The sequence below is a fragment of the Syngnathoides biaculeatus genome, chromosome 23, assembly GCF_019802595.1.
Source record: "Syngnathoides biaculeatus isolate LvHL_M chromosome 23, ASM1980259v1, whole genome shotgun sequence".
Classification (NCBI taxonomy): Eukaryota; Metazoa; Chordata; class Actinopteri; order Syngnathiformes; family Syngnathidae; genus Syngnathoides; species Syngnathoides biaculeatus.
The window spans coordinates 5,509,555-5,536,532 of record NC_084662.1 but is presented as its reverse complement, the minus strand read 5'-3'; the positions used below and the strand labels follow the sequence as shown (position 1 = coordinate 5,536,532).

At 42.0% G+C, this 26,978-nt stretch overlaps 1 protein-coding gene across 1 annotated transcript; it reads left to right on the top strand.

Annotated features, from left to right (window-relative positions):
- Positions 1 to 733: 733 nt before the first annotated feature.
- adgrf3b (adhesion G protein-coupled receptor F3b) lies at positions 734 to 25,742 on the top strand. The gene is made up of 14 exons (XM_061813085.1): positions 734 to 1,139; positions 13,450 to 13,602; positions 14,103 to 14,164; positions 14,254 to 14,312; positions 14,437 to 14,561; positions 16,395 to 16,625; positions 18,633 to 18,857; positions 19,372 to 19,512; positions 19,629 to 19,816; positions 21,458 to 21,643; positions 23,265 to 24,569; positions 25,423 to 25,464; positions 25,567 to 25,596; positions 25,677 to 25,742. Exons 1-14 carry the CDS (start codon positions 734 to 736, stop codon positions 25,740 to 25,742), a joined length of 3,219 nt encoding a protein of 1,072 aa, XP_061669069.1.
- Positions 25,743 to 26,978: the final 1,236 nt, after the last annotated feature.

The following is a 26,978-nucleotide window of genomic DNA, read 5'->3' as shown; positions in this document are numbered from 1 at the left end:
AGAAGTAAATAACAAAAAAAAATGTATTCACATATATGTAAATATGTGCCAGGTTATTTGTGCCAGTGGAAAATTATGGAAATTACTAAGGCTAGTACTTCCAGTTATGTGATGAGCTTGAGTTTTGGAGCTAGGCACTTAGGAGGGGTAAGTATTTATGCTATTTCTTTCTTTATTATGTGTAATTATTATATCACACTGCTTTGGCAGTGGGAGTCAGGCACGTGCCCAGACAATTTTTCTTTTTTCGGGTCATGGTTCTGCCAGTCCAGCCCAGGCTGTGCGGGTTCTCGCACAGTCGCACTGATTAGTGCCTCATGCTGTCTGATTGACTCTGGTATATATAGGACTCAGGGGACAACTGGTCTTCGCCAGATCGCCTGCAACTCATGCCCCGTTCCTGCACTCCTGTACTCTTGATCGTCAACCCTGGTGTACGGACCTCCGCCTGTCCTCCGACTGACCCTGAATTTTTTCGCCCGGTAGGTCCGGGTCTTCCAACCCGTTTGTGAGAACCCACTTGGCCATCTACCCGGGTCCCCCACGGGGCGGCCAGAGGAGACGCCCAGGCCGGGCGCTCCCTTGTGCCTCCCGCTGCGCGGCAACAAAGACACCGTCCTCGTCCACCCACTCCTCACCGGCAACGGTTAAACCAGCAGACCCGCAGCCGGCACAAAGCTTCCAGCCCAGAGGGAGGAGGGGGTCGCCAAATCACGAGGTGTTCTGCCGCGAAATGCGGGTGGACATAGAGGGGCAGAGCGCCGAGCTGGCGGTCTTCATGGCCCAGGTTCGGCAGGGAATAGAGAATCAGCCGAGCTACGTCGACGTCACGGTTGCAACGGACCCGCTCGCGAGACACGTCCACGTCGCGGTGTCAACGGACTCGTTGCTGACTCATGCTCACGCGGCGGTTGCAACTGACCTGCTCCCGAGACACGCCCACGTTGCGGTTTCAACTGACTCTCTGCTTACTCTCGTTCACGCTGGAGTGGCAACGGACCCACCGCCATGCCATTCCCACGTCGCGGTGGCAACAGCTCCACTGCAAGTGCACGTTGCGGTCGCCACTGATCCGCTACCGAGCCGAGTTCACGTGGCAGTGGAAACCGATCCGCCGCCTCGCAACGCTCACGTGGCGGGTGGCGACAGATTCACTGCCATACCTTTGTCGCGGTGGTGACAGGCGTCCGCGCGACCGTCGTAGGAGAAGGGTGAAATTGACGATTGAGGATGAGCATGCCAGAGCGCCTTCGACGTGCGTTTCCCCAACGAACAAGACCCAGAAGTGACGTGAAGAGGGCTTAAGTTCAGAGGCTGGAGTGAATTCAGATCAAGATGAGGTGAACTATTTTCTTCCAGTTAAAAGGGGGAGCCCCGTATCATCCCCGCTGCTCCAGTCTTTCGCCAATGATGATCTGTTCATGCCCTTTCGTGAACAAGCGCCCAGTTTAGTCGTGCCAAGGCAAGCACCGAAGGAGCAACATTGCAGCACTCTGCCGACTATGGGTGTTCAGGAGCCACTTTCCAAGCCCCACGTTGCCATCCAGGAGGTGGCGACAGCTCCGCAGCTGCCTCTCGTCCGTGTCCAGGAGTACCGGCGGCGACCGGTCCACAGCCGCTCCACGCTCCTGCTTCGTCGTTGACCGGTCCGCGGTCGTCCCCCATTCCTGCTTCGACGGCAACTGGTCCGTGGTTGACCCACGCTTCTGTCTCGTCGGCTACAAGTATTCTTCCGTCTCCCATTCCTGTCCTGACAGTGACAGGTATATGGCCTCCTCACATCCCGGTCTCGATGGCTGCCGCCTCCCTCTCCTGCTTCAGTGGCGACCGGTCCACGGCCGTCTTAGGGCCATGGCATGATGCCCACCGACCTTTGGCTGCTTCCTGACCTAGCCTCAGCAGCGACTGATCCCTGGCCGCCTCACGATGAAGCCTCAGCGACGACCGCTCTCTGGCCACCTCGTGACCTAGTTTCACTGGTGACCAATCCAGGGCTGCCTCGCGACCGAGCCTCGGCGGCGACCAGTCCCCGGTCGCCTCGCAACCATGGCTTGCGAGGTATTCGTCCGGAGCGGTTGCATGCTGTTGTCTGGTTCCTGCTTTGCCATTGGGTTCCTCCCCGAGGACATTTACGCGAATTACCCCATGGGGATCCTGGTGCTTGGCGTCCGGGATGTCCTCCTGACCTGTCCAGCCAGATGCCTCGAAAGACTAGGGTAGGGGGGTGCCCTCCCCCGGACCCTCTTCCACCTGCCCCTGGACATGTTAATTGTTGTGTGTGTGTGTTTCTGTCGTTTGGGCACGTCTGGGAGCCGTGCCTCAGAGGGGGCGTACTGTCATGGTTCTGCCGGTCCAACCCAGGCTGTTCGGGTTCCCGTACAGTCGCACTGATTAGGAGGCGCACACCTGTGCCTCATGCTGGCTGATTGACTCCGGTATATATAGGACCCAGGGGACGACTGGTCTTCGCCAGATCGCTGAAACTCATGCTTCGTTCCTGCACTCCCGTACTCTTGATCGTCAACCCTGGTGTACCGACCTCCGCCTGTCCTCCGACTGACCCTTTAAGCGTAACGTCTTTGATACTCCCTGCCTGCTCTGATTGATCTTCCGTGTACCGACCCCTGCCTGCCCGCAGACCTGCTCTCTACACCCGACGTCCTGATTACTGCTGTCCAACTTGACTGTCTGCCTGATCCCTGACTTTGAACCGGATAAACACTTTTCCCGGACTACCTTTGCGTCTCCGGAGTCCTGCATTTGGGTCCTCCCTCCGTCTCGATGGGTCGTGACACTTACTGCTTTTTAACGTTACAGAATGACGTCTTTTTGGCCTGAAACTCGGGGAGTTTGAAATGCTCCCTCTGCTTGGTTTTTATTTCTTGTCATATTATTGTGATGTTTTTTTTAAATTGCAGCCCAACAAAAGTGTTTTCGGGGACAGACAGAGGGAAATCATGGACAACGTAAATAGGGGCGTGAACCACAGCAGAACAATAGTTTGTTTAGATATTTGACCAAGAGTAACATTACAAAATTGGGGGGCTGCTGGGACCCAATGAAAACAAGATGAGAGAGGACAGAAAATGGCACAGAAGGACAAGATGTGGAAAATGAGGATGACAGTTTTACTGATGCTTTTAATAGTGTTTAAACTCACCTGTAAGAACCGCTGAGTATACTTCGCAATATAACATTAATATACCATAATTAATTCATATCACACATAATGTTGATCAACTGGTGTACAGAGTTACTGAGACAGCACATTAAAAAAAAAAAAAAAAAAAAGCAGAATCAGGGGCCAAGCCAGCAAGCTCATCCTCTGGGGGACCTTGTTATTGAGATGATACCCACTCCCCCGGACCCAATACTACAGTCCTGCTTGAGATGTACCTGCACCATATGCACAACTGACATTGTCCCAGATGATCACACAACTAGTCATTTAAAAAAAAAAAAATTCTTGAAGACGCTCCACAACTTGTTCAATGGTCACTGCACAAAACTATTTCTTTATTAGTCAATTCACACAAATTGCAAGAGGACTCAGCATCATTTTGCACATTCATCCATCCATCCATCCATCTATTTTCTTAGCCGCTTATCCTCACAAGGGTCACCGGGAGTGCTGGAGCCTATCCCAGCTGTCAAGGGGCAGGAGGCGGATTACACCCTGAACTGGTTGCTAGCCAATCACAGGGTACATTGAGACAAACAGCCACATTCACAATCCAACCTCAGGGCAATTTAGAGTGTCCAATTAATGTTGGATGTTTTTGAGATGTGGGAGGAAATGGGAATGCCTAGACAAAACCCACGTAGGCACAGGGAGAACATGCAAAGTCCACACAGGCGGGTCTGGGATTAAACTTGTGACCTCATAACTGTGAGGCCAACCCTTTGCCAGCTGAGCCACCATGCCGCCTCATATTCCACATTAAAAAAAAAAAAAAAAAAAAAGTTAAAATGTACTGGTGTTACCACATTGTGTGATTTTATGTTTTTGACTCAAAAGTATTCTCTGCAAGTTGAGGGTCGTGGGACTGCTGTATGCAAGTTGAGTCTGTTGTTGTATTAGAGCGGCTACAACTACCGGAGACAAATTCCTTGTGTGTTTTTGACATACTTGACAAATAAATATGATTCTGATTTGCATACTGATTCTGATTCCGATTTGCATACTGATTCTGATGCTTTTTACATAATTGGTAAATAAAAATGATTTGGATTGTGATTATGATTTTTGTTTATCTAACGGTGATATTTTCCCTCTAGGAACATGTTTCACACAATGTTTGCATGCCTGATGGGAACTTTATACGTCTACTATCAGGTAAAGGTGCTTCTTCCCTTTTTATTGTGTCTTTATTTCTGGAATTTACTCTGCATGAATTTTAAATTACCGTCAACTTTAAGTGCCTATAAAGTGAAATGAATGTTTAGTTTAAATTTGACAGTCCACAAAGAAGATTTAACTAATGATGCTTGAAAATTAATTTTAAATAAATCATGCTGCTTTCTCCATCAATATAGATTTATTTCGGATACTCCAGTTTCCTTTCACATTCCAAAAACATGCATGGTAGATTAATTGAAGACTAAAATTGTTAGTAGACGTGAATGGTTATTTGTCTGCCTTGCAATTGGCTGTCAACCACTCCTGGGTGTACCCCGCCTCTCACCTGAAGTCAGCTGGGATCAGCTCCAGCATTCTCATGACCCTAGTGAAGATCTGCAATATGGAATAAATATTTGTTTTTCTTTATGTGGTGGGGTAGGATTTGAGAATTATTAATATTTTGTCTTTAATGGAGCTAATTTGTTAAGTGCCAATTTAATTTTCCTGTTTTTCCGCACCGTTTTAGCCACACCCAAGAAAAGCATTAAAACTACAACGATAAAATATAATTTAATGCGATATCTCCACAATTGAGCTTTCACAAAAGTGAAAGTCACATCTTCTATGCATTAGAATGACAACAAATGTCAGCGTTATTTCACTATACTGATAGTTTTTCTTTGACACCTGCAAAACAAATAATGGAAAGATTTAAGAATGTCTAAATTTATTGACACTTCTTTTGTTTTGCAGGCTTATGCTTTTGGTATGTATTATGACCTCTACAATTATCCTCTAGTCATGATTAACTTGTCATACTATCCTATACCTAGGTCATTATAAATTTTGATTGATTTCTTACCAGAGTCTCCTGTTCCTCCAACACAGTACATTCAATATGCGCAGTGAGAATAATCGTGACTTGTTAAATACTTTTTTCAGCCGCTGTATCCAATACATTTCATATTATTATCTTAATTTGGAAGAAGTTTGATTCCAAGTTGAACAACTTCAATTTCACATTTGTTAGTTTTTCTGTTTACGCTGCAATGATCCAAATCCAAACCACATTGGAGGAAACAAAAAAGCCAAAACTATTAGGTCATATGAAGCTTGCATTGTGTTGTAAATCGAGCTTGAATGAGGCTGAAACATGAACATTTGTAGACTGTTGGAGCTTGGAGGAAGCTGGAAGCAACATGCTTTTGTCATAATTGACCTGCTAATTTAATATTCTGGCATAGTGACCTGTCATTAATTTTGACTCTCAGTCAGTGTTGGTAAATGAACTGCAGTTGGAGACTCACACTCTTTTCATTGTTTGACTATAACACATTTACATTTACATGACTCTCATCAAATTTGAGACAAATCCACTTGGATGTTAGCACTTCAAAAATGACTTTATTTATGAAATTTTTATCTCGTGACATAATGTTCAGATCAAAGATGTTACTAATATTTCTGTGGGAACAGCCTCCATTGCTGAATTTTTGGTGGACAGCAATGTCACAGTACAAGCGGAGAGCGTCCTATCACGCTTTGATACCTCACCCAATCCCCTTGTGGCAGAGGGCAGAAGAAATTTCCACACAGGGATGCTCGTTGAAAATAAACAGTTGCCAGGTACATTACATCATGTTCAAATGACTCATCATGTTGTTCTGTCATACAGCAAGGAAGAAACAAGTGTATTGCTATCAAGTTCCACATGCTCAACAATGTTGTTGGAATGTGGAATCAACATCACTAGTAGCAATATATAACTATGCAGGGCCATGAAATAGTATTTTCTTCCTTCTCAAATTCTCATTTTTTTTCCCATTTTTTTTCTTGTTTCAAATCAACAAACAACTCTGGCAGAGAAAGCCCAAATAAACATAAATTCAAGTTTAAAAATGGTTATTTTTATTCATTAAAGAAAAAATGTATTCAAAGCAGTGTTGGGGAAAAAAAGTGCCCCCTTTAAAATCCTGAATTAATGTGGCTAATGAATTTTTTGGTGGAAATCTGAGTTCATTTTCAATGACCACACCTAATTTTTAAATTGTTTTCATAAAAATCATTAATAAATAGCATTAAACCAGCACACTTTATTGTAATTTGGGTTACATTTGTATTATATTTACTTTTGTGTTATAATCCTCTTCATTAAAATGTGAAAGACATCCAAAAAATATGAATTTCAGAAAGGGGCAAATCCTTTAATCCTTTATATATATATAAACATTTTCTTAGAGACATTACAATTATATTTTATTTTTTGAAATTATAAATTCCATTAGTGGCACCGTGGCGCAGCTGGAAAGGATTGGTCTCAGAGCTCTGAGGACCCGGGTTTAATCCCAGCCCTCCCTGTGTGGAGTTTGCTGTTCTGCCCGTGGCTGTGTGGGTTTTCTCTGGGCACTCCGGTTTCCTCCCACATCCCAGAAACATCCAACATTAACTTCTTCTTCTTCTTCTTTTACTTTCGGCTTGTCCCGTTAGGGGTCGCCACAGCGTGTCATCTTTTGCCATTTTAGCCTATCTCCTGCATCTTCCTCTCTAACACCAACTGCCCTCATGTCTTCCCTCACCACATCCATAAACCTTCTCTTTGGTCTTCCTCTCGCTCTTTTGCCTGGGAGCTCCATCCTCAGCATCCTTCTACCAATATACTCACTCTCTCGCCTCTGAACATGTCCAAACCATCGAAGTCTGTTCTCTCGAATCTTGTCTCCAAAACATCCAGCTTTGGCTGTCCCTCTAATGAGCTCATTTCTAATCCTATCCAACATGGTCACTCCGAGCGAGAACCTCAACATCTTCATTTCTGCCACCTCCAGTTCAGCTTCCTGTTGTTTCTTCAGTGCCACCGTCTCTAATCCGTACATCATGGCCGGCCTCACCACTGTTTTGTAAACTTTGCCCTTCATCCGAGCAGACACTCTTCTGTCACATAACACACCAGACACCTTTCGCCAGCTGTTCCAACCTGCTTGGACCCGTTTCTTCACTTCCTTACCACACTCACCATTGCTCTGGATTGTTGACCCTAAATATTTGAAGTCGTCCACCCTCACTATCTCTTCTCCCTGTAGCCTCACTCTTCCCCCTCCACCTCTCTCATTCACGCACATATATTCTGTTTTACTTCGGCTAATCTTCATTCCTCTCCTTTCCAGTGCATGTCTCCATCTTTCTAATTGTTCCTCTGCATGCTCCCTGCTTTCACTGCATATCACAATATCATCTGTGAACATCATGGTCCAAGGGGATTCCAGTCTAACCTCATCTGTCAGCCTATCCATTACCACTGCAAACAGGAAGGGGCTCAAAGCTGATCCCTGATGCAGTCCCACCTCCACCTTAAATTCCTCTGTCACACCAAAGGCACACCTCACCATTGTTCTCCTGCCATCATACATGTCCTGTACTATTTTAACATACTTCTCTGCCACACCAGACATACGCATGCAGTACCACAGTTCCTCTCTTGGAACTCTGTCATAGGCTTTCTCTAGATCCAAAAAGACACAATGTAGCTCCTTTTGACCTTCTCTGTACTTTTCACAAGCATCCTCAAGGCAAATAATGCATCTGTGGTACTCTTTCTAGGCATGAAACCATACTGTTGCTTGCAGATACTTACTTCTATCCTGAGTCAAGCCTCCACTACTCTTTCCCATAACTTCATTGTGTGGCCCATCAACTTTATTCCTCTATAGTGCCCGTCTGTCTGATTACCTTGGCTGTCGTTGTCCAGTCTTCTGCTGTCCATCGAGAGCCTGTCTTACCTCTTTCTGAAAGGCCGCACAACATTCTTCCTTTCACAGCTTCCAGGTTCTCTGCTCTACCTTTGTCTTCTTAATCTTCCTACCCACCACCAGAGTCATCCTACACACTACCAACCTATGCTGTCGAGCTACACTCTCCCCTACCACTACTTTACAGTCAGTAACCTCCTTCAGATTACATCGTCTGCACAAAATATAATCCACCTGCGTGCTTCTACCTCTGCTCTTGTAGGTCACTATATGTTCCTCCCTCTTCTGGAAATAAGTGTTCACTACAGCCATCTCCATCCTTTTTGCAAAGTACACCACCATCTGTCCCTCAAAGTTCCTTTCCTGGATGCCGTACTTACCCATCACTTCTTCATCGCCCCTGTTTCCTTTACCAATATGTCCATTACAATCTGCACCATTCACAACTCTCTCGCTGTCTGGGATGCTCAGAACTACTTAATCTAGTTCCTTCCAGAATTTTTCTTTCAACTCTAGGTCACATCTTACCTGTAGGGCATAGCCGCTAACCACATTATACATAACACCCTCAATTTCAAATTTTAGTCTCATCACTCGATCTGATACTCTTTTCACCGCCAAGACATTCTTAGCCAGCTCTTCCTTTAAAATAACCCCTACTCCATTTCTCTTCCCATCTACTCCGTGGTAGAATAATTTAAACCCTGCTCCTAAACTTCTAGCCTTACTACCTTTCCACCTGCTCTCTTGGATGCACAGAATATCAACCTTTCACCTAATCATCATGTCAACCAACTCCTGAGCTTTTCCTGTCACAGTCCCAACATTCAAAGTCCCTACACTCAGTTGTAGGCTCTGTGCATTCCTCTTTTTCTTCTGACGATGGATCCGGTTTCCTCCTCTTCTTTGTCTTCGACCCACAGTAGCTGAATTTCCACCGACGCCCTGCAGGTTAGCAGTGCCGGGGCCGGGCGTTGTTAACCCGGGCCACGACCGATCCGGTATGGGATTCTTTAGATGAAGGCTCATATTTGTTTGGCACAGTTTTTACGCCGGATGCCCTTCCTGACGCAACCCTCTGCATTTATCCAGGCTTGGGGCCGGCCTACAGATTGCACTGGTTTGTGCCCCCATAGGGCTGCATTAACATCCAACATTAATTGGACACTTTAAATTGCCCCTAGGTGTGATTGTGAGTGCGACTGTTATTGTCTCCATGTGCCCTGCAATTGGCTGGCAACTAGTTCAGGGTGTACCCTGCCTCCTGACCGTTGACAGCTGGGATAGGCTCCAGCACTCCGGCGACCATTGTGAGGATTAGTGGCAAAGAAAATGGTTGGATGGATGCATAAATTCCATTATGTCCAAAATCTACCTGTGCTTCTTATTCTAGATTTGCGTCTCAGGGGGGGGGGGGGGGGAGCAGTGCACTGTCAACACTGTGTATAGTGGGGATGGGGCACTGCTGACCTCAACCCGGGATGTTGTGAGTCGGCGGGGAGAATACTTCGAAGACCTCCTCAATTCCACCAACACGCCTTCCCATGAGGAAGCTGAGTCTGGGTTCTCTGAGGCGGGCTCCTCTATCTCTGGGGTTGAGGTCACCAAGGTGGTTAAAAAGCTCCTTGGTGGCAGGACCCCGGGGGTGGATGAGATTCTCCCAGAGTTCCGAAAGTATCTGGATGTTGTGGGGCTGTCCTGGTTGGCACGCCTCTGCAACATTGCATGGACATCGGGGACAGTCCCTCTGGATTGGCAGACTGGGGTGGTGGTCCCCCTTTTTTCAGAAGGTCTATTCAGGCATGCTGGAGAGGAAGGTCCATTGGGAAGTCGAATTTCGGATTCAGGAGAAGCACTTTAGTTTTCGTCCTGGCCATGGAAAAGTGGACCAGCTCTCCACTTTCGGCAGGATCCTTGAGGGTGCATGGGAGTTCGGACAACCAGTCTACATGTATTTTGTGGACTTGGGGAAGATGTTCGACCGTGTCTTGTGGGGGGTTCTTTGGGAGTATGGGGTACCAAACCCCCTGATACGAGCTGTTCGGTCCTTGTGCAACTGCTCTCAGAGTTTGGTCCGCATTGCTGGCAATAAGTCACACTCATTTCCGGTTAGAGTTGGATTCTGCCAAGGCTGCCCTTTGCCACCAATTTTGTTCATAACTTTTATAGACAGAATCTCTAGGCGCAGCCGGGGCGTAGAGGATGTCCAGTTTGGTGGCCTCAGTATGGCATCTCTGCTCTTTGCAGATGATGTGGTTCTGTTGGCCTCATCAAGCCGTGATCTCCAATGCTCACTGGAGCAATTCGCAGCCGATTGTGAAGCAGCTGGGATGAGAATCAGCACCTCCAAATGTGAGACCATAGTCTTTTGTCGGAAAAGGGTGATGTCGGGGATGACATCCTTTCCCATGCGGAGGAGTTCAAGTACCTTGGGGTCTTGTTCACGAGTGAGGGAACAATGGAGTGGGAGATCGACAGACAGATCGGTGCAGTGTCTGCAGTGATGCAGACATTGTATTGGTCTGTTGTGGTAAAGAGAGCGCTAAGTCAAAAGGCAAAGCTCTCAATTTACCAGTCAATCTACGTTCCTACCCTCACCTATGGGCACGAGCTGTGGGTAGTGACTGAAAGAACAATATCCCGGATACATGCGGCTGAAATTAGTTTCCTCCGCAGTGTGTCCGGGCTCTCCCTTAGAGATATGATGAGAAGCTCGGTCATCCGGGAGGGGCTCAGTGATGAGCTACTGTTCCTACACATTGAAAGGAGCCAGATGAGGTGGCTGGGGCATCTGATCCGGATGCCGCCTGGACACCTTCCTGGTGAGGTGTTCCCGGGATGTCCCAACAGAAAGAGACCCTGAGGACGACCCAGGACACGCTGGAGAGACTATGTCTCTCAGCTGGCCTGGAAACACCTCGGGATTCCTAAGGAAGTGCTGGAAGAAGTGGATGGGGAATGGGAAGTCTGTGTAACCCTGCTGAAGCTACTTTCTCCGCGACCCAAACCAGAACAGCGGTCGAAAATGGATGTTTGGATGGATGGATGGGTTTAAGTACTGGTCGGCATGGTGGAGCAGCTGCAGAGAGTTAGCCTCATTGTACTGAGGACTGGGGTTCAAATCCAGTCCCCACCTGTAGAGGTTGCATGTTCTCCCCGTGCCTGCGTAGTTTTTCTCCGGACACTCCAGTTTCCTCCCATATCCTAAAAACTTGCATTAATTGGAGACTCTAAATTACCCCAGGTGTGATTGTGAGTGCGACTGTTGTTTGTCTATATGTGCCCTGCGATTGACCTGCAACCAGTTCAAGGTGTTCCCTGCCTCTTTCCCAATGACAGCGGGGATAGGCTCCAGCACTCCCAATGTCAGGTTTAAGCAGCCTAGGACATTTAAAGTAAAATTATCAAGGAAGCAAGACAAGAGGAACTTCTGGCTCGCGAGGAGAACGTGGGATGTGTCTCTTTCACAAATCTCCAACCGTTCTAATCACATTTCCACATCTCCACTTCTTTTATTCCTTAGGGTGCTCCGCATCACAACAAAGCAAATGTGACAAAAAAAGTAACTGTGACAAAACTAGTCCATGTGAGTCTTTGCGATGTCTACACCATCCTCTTGAGGTTGTCAGTCTTTATGTTGTTTTTTGCATCAATGTCTGGTGTTTCCACGGCACCCAATGAAACTTGATTGCATTACATTATTTAAGTACATCATAGCAAAGTTGCCATGGCACCCAATGGGCCTCTCGAATGCATCACATCACACAAGCAATCAACCATTAAAAACCAAGAAAGCAAATATGAGACAACTTTATATTTAATTAATCCAACATTTCCCTCCTGTTTATCTAAAATTTGCTTAAATTCTCACATCACCCAAAATAGACACTTTGCCAGATCTTCAACTACTTTGATACACTCAGAGGAAAAATGGTTGTTTATGCATCGTCATAACAGCTGGGATCTGGAAACAGATCAGGCAAGTCAGCCAGAATACTCCCTCATGAATTGTCCCCAGCAAAGGATAAATCTACACCATTTTGTTCTCCATGGGTGAGATTGCTGTGAGAATAATTCAGTTTAGGCAAGAGCGCAGACAGAGAATACAGCAATAACCACACAAAGTCAAAATAGCTGCGAAAACCGCAATGGAATTAAAACAGATGAGACGAGTACTTTTTTATTTGCCGAACACACTCATCCATTTGTCCTACATGGAGGTGTCAACACCAGAGTGCTCATTCACCTTACCATCGAGGACCCTAACGCCCTTTTATAGCTTGGTCAGACCACCGTCAGCAGCCATACGGTTCAGGATGAAGATGGATTGCTCCCCAAAGAGAGCGCAGACACCACATTTTCCAATGAAACTTGATTGCATCACATTATTTAAGTACATCATAGCAAAGTTGCCATGGCACCCATTGGGCCTCTCGATTGCATCACATCACACAAGCAATGAAGGATTAAAAACCAAGAAAGCAAATATAAGATAACTTCATATCCAATTGATCCAACACCCATGACCCTCATGAGGATAAGTGGCTCAGAAAATGGATGGATGGTTTAGGTCCTGAATACATGAAAGACATACTTATGGAATACAAACCCAGTAGAGCTCTGAGATCGAATGAGGTCAAATAGTGGCTAACAAGGCTAACATGGTGAAGCAGCCTTAACTATTACAGTGGACACAAATGGAAGAAGTTGCCAACAGAGGGGACGTCAGCCCCAAGTGTGAATGTTTTAAAATCCAGATTGAAAACTCTTCTTTTTGATCATGGTATTTAGAGTATGTCCCCTTTTAATGGCATTTCTTGCATTGTACGCTGTTTTTAATTGCACTTGCATATTTCATTTTATTAAATATATATATTTTGTTGACGGCACAGTAGCGCAGCTGTAAAGCGTTGTCCTCACAGTTCCAATGTCCAGGGTTCAGTCCCAGCCCCGCCTCTGTGGAGTTTGCACGTTCTCCCGGTGCCTTGCGTGGGTTTTCTCTGGGCACTCTGGTTTCCTCCCACATCCCAAAAACATGCAACATTAATTGGACACTGTAAATAGCCCCTAGGTGTGATTGTGAGTGCAGCTGTTACCTGTCTACATGTGACCTGTGATTGGCTGGCAACCAGTTCAGAGTGTACCCTGCCTCCTGCCCGGCGACAGCTGGGATTGGCTCCAGCAGTCCCACGACCCTCGTGAGGATAAACGGCTAAAAAAATGGATGGTTGGATATATTTTGGTATATTTTTTTGCCCGTTTTGAATGTTTTATTTCTTTGTATTCAAATCCTTTTAATCATGTAAAGCACATTGTGTATGAAATGTGCTATATAAATAAATGTGCTTTTCTTTCCTTTAGCTTGTCAACATTTGGGCAATGAATACTCTTGCAACTGTTCTGACGGCTACATTTGGAGCAATGAATTCTGCTACAATTTCAAGTGCTGCAGTGAAAGTACATGCACACACGTCAAGCAGATAACCAGACTTGTCTGCATCACCAAGGTCCAAGGTAACAGATTACTAGAGGTGGGAATCGATTAAAAAATTCACATGTAATCTCTTAGTTTATGTAATTAATTAATACCACTCATTGATGAAATATAACTACTATTTGACAGGCTTGGCAAATCAATCAGAGCTAATATTTGTTTTTCCTTTGAAATTGTTATATGATGAATTAATCAGCTTCAGGATAAAACTAAGGCTTATTAAACATTTAACTGCCTTGTAAAAAAGAAAAACAAGAAAAAACATTTGAAGTCAGTCAGAAACTCATTATTCGGGGGATTCTTGCACTGTTAACAGTTTGTTCTCTCAATACCATTCCAAGTTCTATTGGCATCACACTTTTTGGCTTTTCTATTTCACATATGTTTTCTGTGATGGTATCACACACACACAAAAATGCAGCAAGGAGAGGAAAAAAAATGTTTTTGCGGGAATCCTTTAAGATGATGGGGAAGGTGATATCAGAAGAACTGAACAAAATCTACCTTGACATCTCAACAGTTTACCTCAGAGGAACTTCAACACTGAACAAAAACACATGGGATTCAGACAAAATTGAACTGGTACGCAGTTTTTATTGCATTCTTTGTATTACCATTGAATTCTTCTTTAAATCAAATTCAGCGCAGTTCTGACTTGTTTTTTTTTACAGCTCGAAACTGCCTTTCGAAGACTAAATGGTTTTAAACACCTGAACATTACCAGCCTGAGGTATTGTAATGAACAAATACATTGAAATATTAATATTAATGTACATAATTTTATTTTTAAAGTCATCTTAAAATGAAAGATTTGCTGGTACCACCAATTGTTTGAGCTATTCTCAACCTTAAAGGCTATGCAACCGTACTTTGGACTTTGTGGTGGAGCTTAGCATCAAATTTGAAACACTTCGACTTCATGGCATTGTGTCGGCATTGGAAGTCAGTCTTGGAGCTGTTTTTACTATCGACTCTGTAGGCAAGTAATTTTTTTTTTTTTTTTAATACATAATGCTGATTTACTGTGTGTTCAGTTATGTTTCCAAGTGTTTGTTGAAGTCCCTTTCTATAAAGGCCACTTCAGGTTTTTTTTAACTGCTGAAGTTGGAGACACTCGTACTGATTTTTAAAATGTAAACCTTTTTTTGAGAAAGAGAGAGAGAGAGAGAGAGAGAGAGAGAGAGAGAGAGAGAGCCTTCCACACATGATTAGGAAAAAGTCAATTAGTGGGTGCTTAACGCCTCTTTATACTCCTGCATTCCCAAACTTAACAACGCTCACATTGCATCACGTTACCTACGCATTACCCAGCACAGCACCTCTGTGTTGCTTGCGGACATGTAAAAAAAAAGCTGTATAGATCATCTCTAAGGATTTGTCCATTTTAGTCACCTGCTGTGATTATGTGCCTACGCTGCCGCCTTGATTGATTTTTCAGGATAATTAAATTTATAATCTGGTCATTTAGGTCCATTTGTTCAAACAGACACTTTTCCACGGCTGCCATTGTCCCAAACCACTCGTGGAAGTGCTGCAGTGATGTCAGCGCAGTCGCTGCACACATGAGTATAAAGTGGCCTTTACTGTTCTCATAGTTCTCAGGATGACAAAACAGCTTTACCACCAGTATACAATAATTGCAATTATGTTATCTAAATAAAATTGTGAGTCTCCTCACCCAAACCAGATGTCTGTCATAGTACCAACTAAGACTGAACTGTGAGAGGCAGTCTGGTCACAAAGAGGATCTGGACTATGTATGTATGTATGTATGTGGAAGATAGATTGTGTCGTCAGTCGCCTCCTATGTTTAGAGATTGTATCCCAGCCTTATTGTTGATGGCCTCCCTCACCCTTCTTTCAAACCTTTTGTCTTCATTGTCCAGAAAATATAAATTTTTGTCCTCAAAATCGTGTTGCTTTTTAATTTAAGGTGCAGCTAGACAGCTGAGTAGTGATGGACGTACTGACCACAGACATGAGAGTTCAGCTACCACCTTCAACCAATCATATCGGACTTTGGATTTGCATTCACTGACTGCACACAGCACAGACAGACACAAAAATCAAAACTTTGAAAACATTTTTTAAATGGTTAAAATTTGCTGAATTTGAAATCCATGAAAATTGCTTGAGACCTCACTGTTGTCAATTAAGGTGCCAAACAGAAAATGGGAACATTAAGAACTTGATTTGAACAAGTATAATGGTTTCTTATTAATTACTTGCACTTATTTTGAAATGTACAGCTCTATTTTTTACATTGTTGTTTGATTACCCAGGTAGAATATACAAGATCTGTACTATTCTCACAAGAAAACAAGAAAGACCAGGAGCTCGACATTTGATTTTATTTTAAATTAGATTCTAACTGTCTAGCATTACGGAAAAGTGCAACCATTAATCAAAGCACAATCATAAAGAAAATAATGATGGTTCTTGTTCTGTCAGCAATCATAGATTTCTGGGAACTATATTTCACAAATTCTGCCAGGGTTTATCTAAACTTATAAGCACAACTGTACATACCAAGAGACATATATATTTGCTTAGTTCTATGTTACCTGACAATTCTTAATGACAAAAGCATTTGGATTTGATTGAGGTATTCATTACAACCAGAAATATATATATATATATATATATATATATATATATCACAATAAATAAACACTAGATTATCTTCCAAGCTGAATACCTGTTTGAGAAAATATCTGTCACTACAGTCACGGTTTGAACCATGACTTTACCATTCTTCTCCATATTCAGTTTTCTAGATTACATACGCTACTGTATTTTCTTTCTTACATAGGCATGGTCACCATAGAGTCGATGGAACATTCCGTACCTCACATGTCTGAGTCAATGCTGAAATGCACTTTAGAGGAGGCCTCAAGCAGGTCGGGCTGGAAAATCAAAAGGATGGATAAGTGGCTTGAGCTCAATAATGACAGTGTGGTGACACTAGACACTAGCTGTACCACAGAAGAATACAAATCTTGCACCACTATGACACTTCATAATTTAACAAGCCATTGGATGGGTGAGTTCAGGGATTTCTTCCTGATAATGTCATTAGCTTCTGCTAGATTAAAATGAACTCCATTTAATTTTTTTTATTTTCTGTAAGGAACCATGTTGTCAAATTATTGGATCATCAATATCATCCCAGTTTATTATAATCAGCTATACAGTGGTACCTCTACTTATGAATGTTTCTAGTAACCAAAAATTCAGGTTACGAAATGTCCCCTCGGAAAAATATTGTCTCTAGTTACAAAGGAAATTCAGGATATGAAAGGAAAAAACAGGTGCTGGTTTCACGGCCCTCAAATTCCACCGAACGTTAACATCCTGTATCTTGGTTTGTGTGGTCTGATAGAGCTCCTCTTCCATTAGCTATCGCCATAGCATCTTGCTGCCATCCGATTGGCTAGGAAGGACGTCAATCTTTACCCTGATGCACATCCTGTTCCTTGTTTGTGTGGCGCAATAGAGTTGCTCTCCCATTTGCTATCGCCGTGGTTCAGCGGTGCCCAGACCTTTTTACCCCAAGGTCTACTTTTCAAGCGGCCAGCCTCTCGCAAGCTACCGACGACGGGGATGGATGATGATGATGATGTTCCCAAACCATTTTAAGGTTTATGTTATGTTGCCTCATATATTTAAAATACAAAATTTGCTTTTTGTGGATTGTATTCTCTGTGCTTTCATCTGGGATCAGGCTGTGCCAAGGTGGAATTTTAAAATTACACACCATCTCATCCTGCACTTTCTACTTTGGCTGGCTCCAGACCAGACTTTCCCACTCGAAAAAAGAAAATCTCGTCCAGTTTAACCACTTTTTCTTCGATTATTCACATACTCTGACAGTCATTGCATCTTAACACAGCAGCATTTCTTTTTTTAACTTTCTACATTAATATCGAAAGTAATCATAAGCAGCATGTCTAGCTCGTCTTTGCTCTACGTTGCCCAGACTGTGTTGCAAACTAAACAGCGGTGCTGGACGCTGTCATTACAAAACACATTGATGTGCTGCGTAAGTTCTGTAACATTTGTAATTATGAGTGTACGTCTTTAAGAGCGGGGAAGGGGACGGGTGTGAGGTAAACTAGGAAAAAGAGAGTGTGGCAGAGCAGCGGTGTTCATTGTTAGAGAAAGTTCCGTGTGCTGCCTAAAAGAAACCAGTGGCTTCTTTTCATTTTTTACAGTGCGTATGTGAATTGTGCCATTGGATGTAACAACCAGTCATCCCTCACTCATTGAAATACATTACAAAATGCCACAAACTGAATAGCTGTATGTTATACTTTCAATTTGCATTGGATTATTATTTTTTTTTTGCACACAACACAGAATATTTGTGCAGTTTTGAGGGAACATTGGCTGAAGTCTTTTTTTTTTCTTCTTTGGCATGCCATCCCACGATCAACCAAGACTGCCTTGCGATCAACCGGTCAATCGCGATCGATGCATTGAGCACCCCTGCCATAGCATCTTCCTGGCATCCCATTGATTAGGAGGGACATCAGTCTTTACCCATGACACATATCCTGTATCCTAGTTTGTGTGGCACGATAGAGCTGCTCTCCCATTGGCGATCGCCGTAGCATCTTCCTGGCATCCCATTGGCTAGGAAGGACGTTAGTCTTGACCCATGATGATTTGCGTTTCTGCTTCTACACACTTCTATGCACTTCTGCTTACGAAAAATTCACGCTACTAAACGAATTCCGGAAGAGATTCTTTTCGTAAGTAGAGGTACCACTGTATTATTTATACACTTCTAAAAAATAAAAAAAATCAACTCTCACCCAGATCCACATTAATCAAATATTCCAGTTGAAAATTGATGATTGATGACATAGTTTAATTCATAATGACATAATTCTAGACTTGGAACTACAATGTAATGATATTCCTGTTTAATATGTAGCAGTGTGTAATTTGTACATTTTGTTATTGAGTCTTTTCTAATACAATAAATTGCAAATTTTGTGTACTGATTATTGTGACATATTCTAAGTATTCCCTACATTTGATGCAGGCACTTACGAATGTGAATTCATGAGTGAGTCAATCAGGCATACAGCAACGACAGAGCTAAGATTGGCACCCCTGCCTGAGTATATCTTCATGACCGCCAAACCTGATACGGTGGACTGCTCGAATGGGACTGAAAATGTTACTGTGGACATAACTGCCACTATCGACAACAACAGTGACAAATATGAAGTCTGGTGGAGCTACAATGGTGGAAATGAATTGGAAAGTAAGACAAGCATAAACAATGACTCCAACTTTTCATTTTTCTTCTTTTTAGTGCCATCACAAAAGCATCACAAATGATAATGATAACATTGACACCACAAGTAAAACTGATTTTACATCTCGAAGGACATTTGACTGATTGCTTCATTATCTATTCAAAACAAGGACTCCATTATTAAAAATATATATCTTTTTTCAGAAAATGTGTCAAAGATTTTTGATCCACACCAAGTGAAGCATAGCAATTTACTCTGCCTACCTGTTGCTTTGGTAAATTATAGTTTAAAGAAGTGGCTCCCAACATTCAACTAATGTTAGGAGCCATTTCTTTCACTAACAAACTAATTATCTTAAATAGGTAAGCTTCTTTGGGCTCGTCCCATTAAGGGTCACCACAGCGTGACATACATAAAATTTAGCTCATTACTTTTTGACTGTCTCTTGTACTTGCAATTTGCATGCACTCAACCACAACCTCAGACATTATCCTGAAACTGACATGTTTTGGTTTACAGCTGCTGCGCATTCATCAGGCTACAATTTCAAAGCTGTAATCAGCTGCACGAGAACAATTGAAGCACATTATGTGAATGTCACCTTTAAAAACAACAAGGATCAAGAAAAAAGTGGAGGACTGGACATTCGAGTAATTTACGGTACACAATATTAGACTTGACAATGTTATCCCCCACCTGACAACACCCCCTTCCCTATTCTTATCGTAACAATCCGTATTCCTATAGTCATACTCAATTCTTTTATTTCCTCCAAGATGGTGACAGATTCTGCAAAGAAGATGTTTTGTGGCCAAAGACCTCAGACGGAGACACTGTGATAAAGCAGACATGTCCAGAAGGCAGGATTGGCTTTGAGTCACGCACTTGCACAGGAAACCAATGGCAGCCAGTGTTCTCCAAATGTGTCAGCCCCCAGTTGTTTAACCTTTCAAGAGCAGCAGAGGTACAGCATCACGCCTCCCCCTCCACACACACACACACACACACACACACACCCACACACACACGCACACACACACACATGCACACGAACACACGCACGCACGCACACACACACACACATAATTTCATATCCAGGTGCCTAAATAAAAGGTGGCTCTCTTTTCAGTCACAATACAGTAAAGACAATGAATTACAGTGCAGTTAACCTGCTTTAGTGACACTCCAGTTGAAATGACTTTGCGTTGGGGAGGCGGTTCTGTCTCAAGCAAACGAATTGCTATTCACCACCTGTTCTGACGAGGCTAATGGACTTTCGTTATCATCAAAACAACTTTTGAAGCACTTCATTATGAGTTAACAAGTGGCTATTTAGTCTACAAGTGGCTATTTAGTCTCAAAAAACCTCATCTGAAGAGAAAAGTGAGCAGGAAAAAAAGTCTTTTTTTCACATATGTAGCCTGTACTTCCTCACTGAGCCACCGAATTACACTCGCCAATTAGTGCACAGATTTTTGCACTAACGACATCAGCAGTGAAAATTTCGCTCAAACTTCGGCTCAACTTAGTATTTATGCTTATACCGCAAATGCATGTTAAAATTCCAAAAGGTATCAAATGTATGAAGATGATGAAATGTAAAATTAATCATAATGTGCCACATAATGTGCCACATGTTGTCGACATCACCAAAAATACATAAAATATTCAGGCAAAATTCAAAACATATTTTTGATAAAGGGAGAAAACTAAAGCTTTAGAGTACTTGGTTGTTTTATTTCAGAATCGATAGGTAGGCAGGAACTCCAAAGACCTAAGCAAGTAAAAACTTTAATCAAACATTTTTCGAAATATGTCCCCTTTAAGGTTACTCCTGTTAAATTAATTAACACTTAGTCTTGTAAAGAATGCTGTTGTCATCAGGTGTGGGTTCCCGTAAAAAAGAAAGAGGCTATTGACAGTTTTAGATAAAAATATTTTTTACTGGCACAAACGACAGAAATGAACAAAATGTAAGTTGACAGAATTTTAACAGAATTTCTTAACTACTCTGTAGATTATGACAGTGAGCACTTCTTTCATTAGAAAATACAAATGAGTTGAAACACAGAAACAGCCCATTCTGGCAGTTTATCCACATATAAAAGATGACATCGTTCACACTGCAATTAATCTTATCTTCAGCAAATCAATAGGGGACAAGACTCTAGGAAAGCACATGACAAAAAGAATAAAGATAGGTATATTATGAACAATCTCATGAGCAGCGCCTGAGATATAATCCAAATCCAAAACTCAAACCAAAGAAAGTTTAATAACAGACTGGGTTCAGTACATGAGTAGGAAAACAAATAGATTTTCAGGTATCTAGAATATGTGACATAAAAAGCAAGGCTGAGAAACAAACAAGGTCAGATTTCACAAGAGCTCATGGCCATAGACAAGAGTGTTGGAATGTGATGAACAGTTACAACTATCTGGTGACGAGACAAGGCGTTAAATACACAAGGTAATGGGAAGTGACAAGACAGCTGCACAAAGACAGAATTAGGAGCAGGTACGCACATAATGGGAGAAGGGACAGGACACCAACAGACATGACAAACATACAGTATAGCCTAATGCCAGCTTTTCACATTTCTAGAACTTCGCCAAAGGACAAGAGACAACTCCAGAAGCGGCTGTGGCTATTTTTAAAGGTCTTCGGAACAATTCCATTTGGGATTCAAACTCAAGTGGCAGAATGGCTGATCTTAATGTGTCTATACACATTCTTGAGTTGATGGCAAATGCATCAGAAAGCAATACCCTGCAAAATAATGTATTACCGGTAAGCCCTTGTCAGTTCTTATTATCCATCCAATCCCTGTACCATTTATTTTCACTAGGGTTGCGCTTGTGCTGGAACTCATCACAGCTAACTTTGGGCAAGAAACAGAATACACCTTGAACTGAACTCTTTGTTAGTCTGTCAAAGGGCTCATATAGACAATCATTCACACTCACATTTACACGTCCAGTTGGTAGTTGCATGTTTTTGGATTGTTGGAGAAAACACACTCTGGCACAGGGAGAACATGCAAACTCCAAACAGGACTGCTGGAGCCTGGATTTGAAAATACAACCTCTGCACTGTGAGGCGTATGTGCTACTGTCCCACCCAGTTTGTATTATTTTGTATCTACTGTATTTAAATAAAATATTATAATGCAAAAATACAGTCTCTTTTGGAGATTGTTAAAAAAGGAGAACTGGAGGGTGTATCACAACTTACTGGGGTGCCTCACCGAGCCTAACTGGTTTTCAACAAGGCTGTGGAACAGTGGACTATTTCAACACCATAAGCAGGTCCCTAGAGGGGACAAGCAAGTTAGCCTCACATGTCCACATGTGCTTTGTCGACTTGGAGAAGGCGTTTGTTAAACCATGTCTATCTGGAACTAACCCAATGAAGAATAGTAGCTATTGTCTGTCCCAATGGTTACTACGAATTGCTAGATGACAACATAGCCTCATTTGCATAATTACTTTCATTAAATGCTATCAGAGAGAGGAATAATATCATGAGAGACATAAAACTGAGTTTTTTATATTTGCCTTTCACTCTGTAATACAAAGCGGACACAGCGGCATCTTTGCACATACACATGGAAAGAATTCGGAGGTGCAACCGAGGTACTGAGGTGGTCTGAATTATTGGCTTTAGAATAAGGTCTCCACTTTCTGCAGATAAAATGCTTCGGTTGGCTGCATCACAGTCAAGTGTAAAGATGTTTGAATGAGAATTAGAACCTCCAAATCTCAAATCATGGACTTCTGTCATAAAATAATTGGAGCCAACAGCTCTGTGTCAGGGATGAGAGAGGAGAAAAGCACCTTAGGGTCACCGTCACGAGAATGGGAGAAATGTATCGAGAAACTGACAGGTAGATCGCTGGAGTGTCTATATTGATGTGCACTCTTGTTGGTCTGTCATGGCGAAGAAGGTGCTGAACCGAAGAGCCAAGTTCATAATTTCTAAATTCTCAGCCTCACCGATGGACACTAACTGTGGTAATAACCGGAAGAACAAGATCACAGAATAAAGTGGTAGAAAAGAATTTACTTGGCCAGTGGGATGGGAGGGACTCCTCATAGAGAGGAGCCAGATTAAGTGGGTCAAGCATCTAGTTAAAATGTGTCCAAACCACCTCCCCGGTGAAGTGTTTCAGGCATGTCCGATTACAATACTAGCAATGCTAGCAATACTGTTTCTCCACTAGCTTAATCAAACCTAGCAATCCCTTCACAAACTTTTAAAATGAAAAAATAAAAAAATGTAAATAAAATAAAAACAGTTCAGGTAATTCTCTCAGGTAGATATACTTTGTAATGAAAATTTAACAGGCACAATTAGATATGTGAAGTCAATTAAAAGTTTCAAATATAACATTGTTTTCTTTGCATTTTAGGACTTCATATATGCAGCAAGTAATATCTTGGACCAAACCTGGGATGGAGACAACGACACCTCTGTTATACATAACATGTCAACAATTTTTCTTAGATCTGTGGAAGGTTTGGTGAAAAACATCCAAATGAACCATGAGCAAGAGCTAATCACTCACAATTTAGCTCTCAACATTTGCCCAGATGGTAACTGTGAAGTGACAATATTCAATACCACGATAAGTATGAACAAAACCTCCGGATTATCAAAAATACTTGGTGTGAAAAATATGACAGAAAAATTACCAAACAACTTCTTCAATATGGTGCCATCTTCAATTTTAATATCTGCATTACTGGAAAACAAGGAAGAGTCATTCCTGGAAATTAGTATGGAATTCATCAAGGAGCATCAGAAGTCTGAAAAATCTTTGTGTGTGTTCTGGAACAGCACAGTGGGGTGGTCAAATGAAGGATGCACTGTAAAAAGTGACACTAGTAACAGCACCCGCTGCGTGTGCGACCACTTGACCGCATTCTCTGCTCTCTGGTTTAAGAATGACAAATCTCCACCAACCCTTTCCACACTTACAACGATAGGTCTGAGTGTGTCCATTTGCTCTTTGATGATCTTTCTTATCAGTCAGTTTCTGATGAGGTCGGCAGTGGTCAAAACAAATGTTTCATATTTTTATCACATAGTTATGGTGAATATTGCCCTATTCCTCTTGCTCGCCCACTGCAGTTTCTTGGTTTCCTCATTAATTAATCTCTCAAAACATCCCCCATGGTGTATCATTGTGACTGTCTGCAAGCATCTCTTTTTCTTGACCACATTTTGCTGGATGCTGTGTTTGAGCTTTGTGCTGGTTCACCATCTGATCTTTGTCTTCATTCCACTGCGAAAAAAGGTTTTCACGTTTCTCTGCACCGTGGTCGGATATGCCTGCCCAGTGCTCATTGTGGGATTCACCTACATGTATTGCAAATATAGCAACCAGGATTACTATGATGAAAACTGTTGGCTAGTTTTTAAAAAACCCTTTCAGGGTTCCTTGTGTTCTTTCCTCCTCCCAGTTGGAACCATTACTTTCACAAATCTCTGTTGTGTGGTGATTGTCATTGTCACGCTGATGAAGACTCCAGGCCCTGATGGCAGCACTGCAGATCACAAGGAGACAGCCAAAAGTATACTCAAAGTGGTTTTCTATATGACGCCGTTGTTTGGACTAACATGGACAACTGGATTCCTTTTGTACATGGTGGACCGCAAAACAGTACATTTTACTGTTGTGGACTACAGTTTTTGCATCCTCAATTCCTTTCAGGTACTTTTAACGCATGCAAACATAACCACAATACCAACTCCTGCAATGTACAAACTTACAATGTTTTTCGCAATCAAAACCAATCCTAAAATCTTGAGGTTCCTCTGGTAACTGTAAAACCATACCATGTATTACCTGTTATGAGTTTTTCCAAAAGTTAAACTTATTTGACATCTCAGTGAAATGTTACAGAAGGGCAAGTTATATTAACGTCTGGGTTTCCTACTATTGGGCCATGGCTCAGTCCAGACGATTTCCTTGGGTGGGGAGTACAGTACGGTGGTCAAAAATCCCTTGGGAGGAAAGGGGTGATATCATCTTTTTGCATTGTGTGTTTATATTTTTTTTTAATTGTAAATTAAAAAAAAAAATGGAAGTGAATCCCACTGATGGCTAGACTGTGGAGTAAAAGTACTTGAGACCTAAAAATGGGTCAATAATGGTACAGTAATCACTCATTTTTTGCTGTTAATCGGTACCAGACCCGCCTGCAAAAAATGAAAAACTGCAAAGTAGGGGTAAATAGCATATTTTTAATTGTTATTTATTTTTTTATTTATTTTGCCTCATTGGTCCATGTTGTCGTGCATTAGTATGTAGCAATCCGGGGTTTTTTGGGGGGAGGGGCGTGAGTCCTGGAAATCCGCGATAGATGATGCGTGAAGTAGAGAGGGATTATTGTATTGGGTTCTCACAAGTACAGTATGTGCTATTTACAAATAGGGTATCATTTAAAAAGACAACAAACAGGCTTGTTAATGTTATGTATTCACAAAATGCAACACAAAGATAATATCATCAACCAATCAAGTTGACTTATGCTCATTTTAGTCTTGTTCTCACTGTCTTGCAGGGAGTTTTCATTTTGCTGTCGGGCTGTTTTGCGGATCAGAATGTTGGTATATTTTATTAAAATAGAAGCGAATCTATGTAATCAATACCAAAGGCACCCTGCCAATCTGTGTTTGTGTGTTTGTGTCTGTGTCACATATTACAGGTTCGAGGGGAACTGTTAAAGCTCCTAAAGGTACATGAACAAATGTGGTTCATTGAGTTATGCCACGGAATGGAATATACCATTTATCTCTTTTCTGCTTATATTCTCAGGTGTATTTAAAAAGAAGAAGAAATGAGAACGTTAAAACATCTACCACATGCATGAAAAACAAATGAGTCTTTGAGGACAGCTTGTGCTCTTGTGTTTAACCTATTTCTGCATCTTTACCTTTTTATTTTGAGCGAGAGCTAGAGAGAGGATATAGAATATGTTAATTATTTTCGCTTAGTGCTACTGATTGTCTCTAATGGTTACTCAGACATTCTCTTCAATGTTATTTGATGTTTCAAGCACTATATTGATCTGTCATTGGGCATATGTTTCTAATAAACTAATAATGAACATAAACTATATACTGTTTTGATAAATGTAGCATTCTTGTCTATAAATAGCGGTCTCAACATTGACTTCCTGGATCTTTGGGGTACAGTGATCTGTATTGCCAATCTTGTATTAGCACTAGCAACATTGGAACTATAACAGTATTAAACAAATAACGATGATGACGTTCTTTCGAGAAATTTGGGGCTTTAGCAGATTTAGCATTTCTTGGGTATTATTTCAGACAAGCAAACAACAAAGGAATGAAAAAGGTGACAAAAAATATTATAGGGGAATTCTGTGTGGATCCCCTGAAATTTCCCCTCCTTTTATTTGTTTGGCTTGTCAATAATTACATTCTGAAAATGTTCTCTTTTTTTTATCTTGTTGCAAATCAATGAGCAATCTGTAATTTCTTAACCAGAATGAGTGCAATTTCAGCAATGTTATGGATCAGTTTGTCGTTTACATGTGCAAATCATGACCGCAGTGAACCTATAGTATTCTATATATGTATCTTATAAAACAATAATTTAACATTTTGAAGTCATTTTTAATGAACTTAAATTTCCACATCATTCTGTATTTATTGGCAACCTCGGTTGAGTCATCAGACCATACAAATCACAAATTGTCACCATTCAAAACTTTTATTTAATGTACTGCTATTTCACAAGTCACAGCTGATTCACACAAGTGTGAAGAATGTCAGAGGTTGGTATTAGCTTAAGTGAATTGGTTTCAGTTCAGCAAAACCAAAACTATCTAGCCTAGATTTACAATGCCTCAAAATTAAATGTAATTTCTTAATTAAAATAGCATGGAGGGATAATTTCATGATTTTAATTTTTTTTTGTATGATTTGAGGGGTGTCGCTGAAATGAGATGTAATCATTTTATATATGCAAATGGAAATAAAGCCTGACCATGGAAAGCAAAAGCTGTACTGTATGTTAATAACACCAAGAAATACCTCTGGGTTCTCTAGGCCGAGGTCATACGAGATTGACTGACGCAAAGTCGAAAAGTGT

Coding starts and splice junctions, on each gene's coding strand:
- adgrf3b (XM_061813085.1), top strand. CDS start 734: ATGCGGGTGGACATAGAGGGGCAGAGCGCCGAGCTGGCGGTCTTCATG. Junction 18,858..19,371: donor TGGTGGAAATGAATTGGAAA/GTAAGACAAGCA, acceptor TTTGGTTTACAG/CTGCTGCGCATTCATCAGGC. Junction 21,644..23,264: donor TGCAAAATAATGTATTACCG/GTAAGCCCTTGT, acceptor TTTGCATTTTAG/GACTTCATATATGCAGCAAG.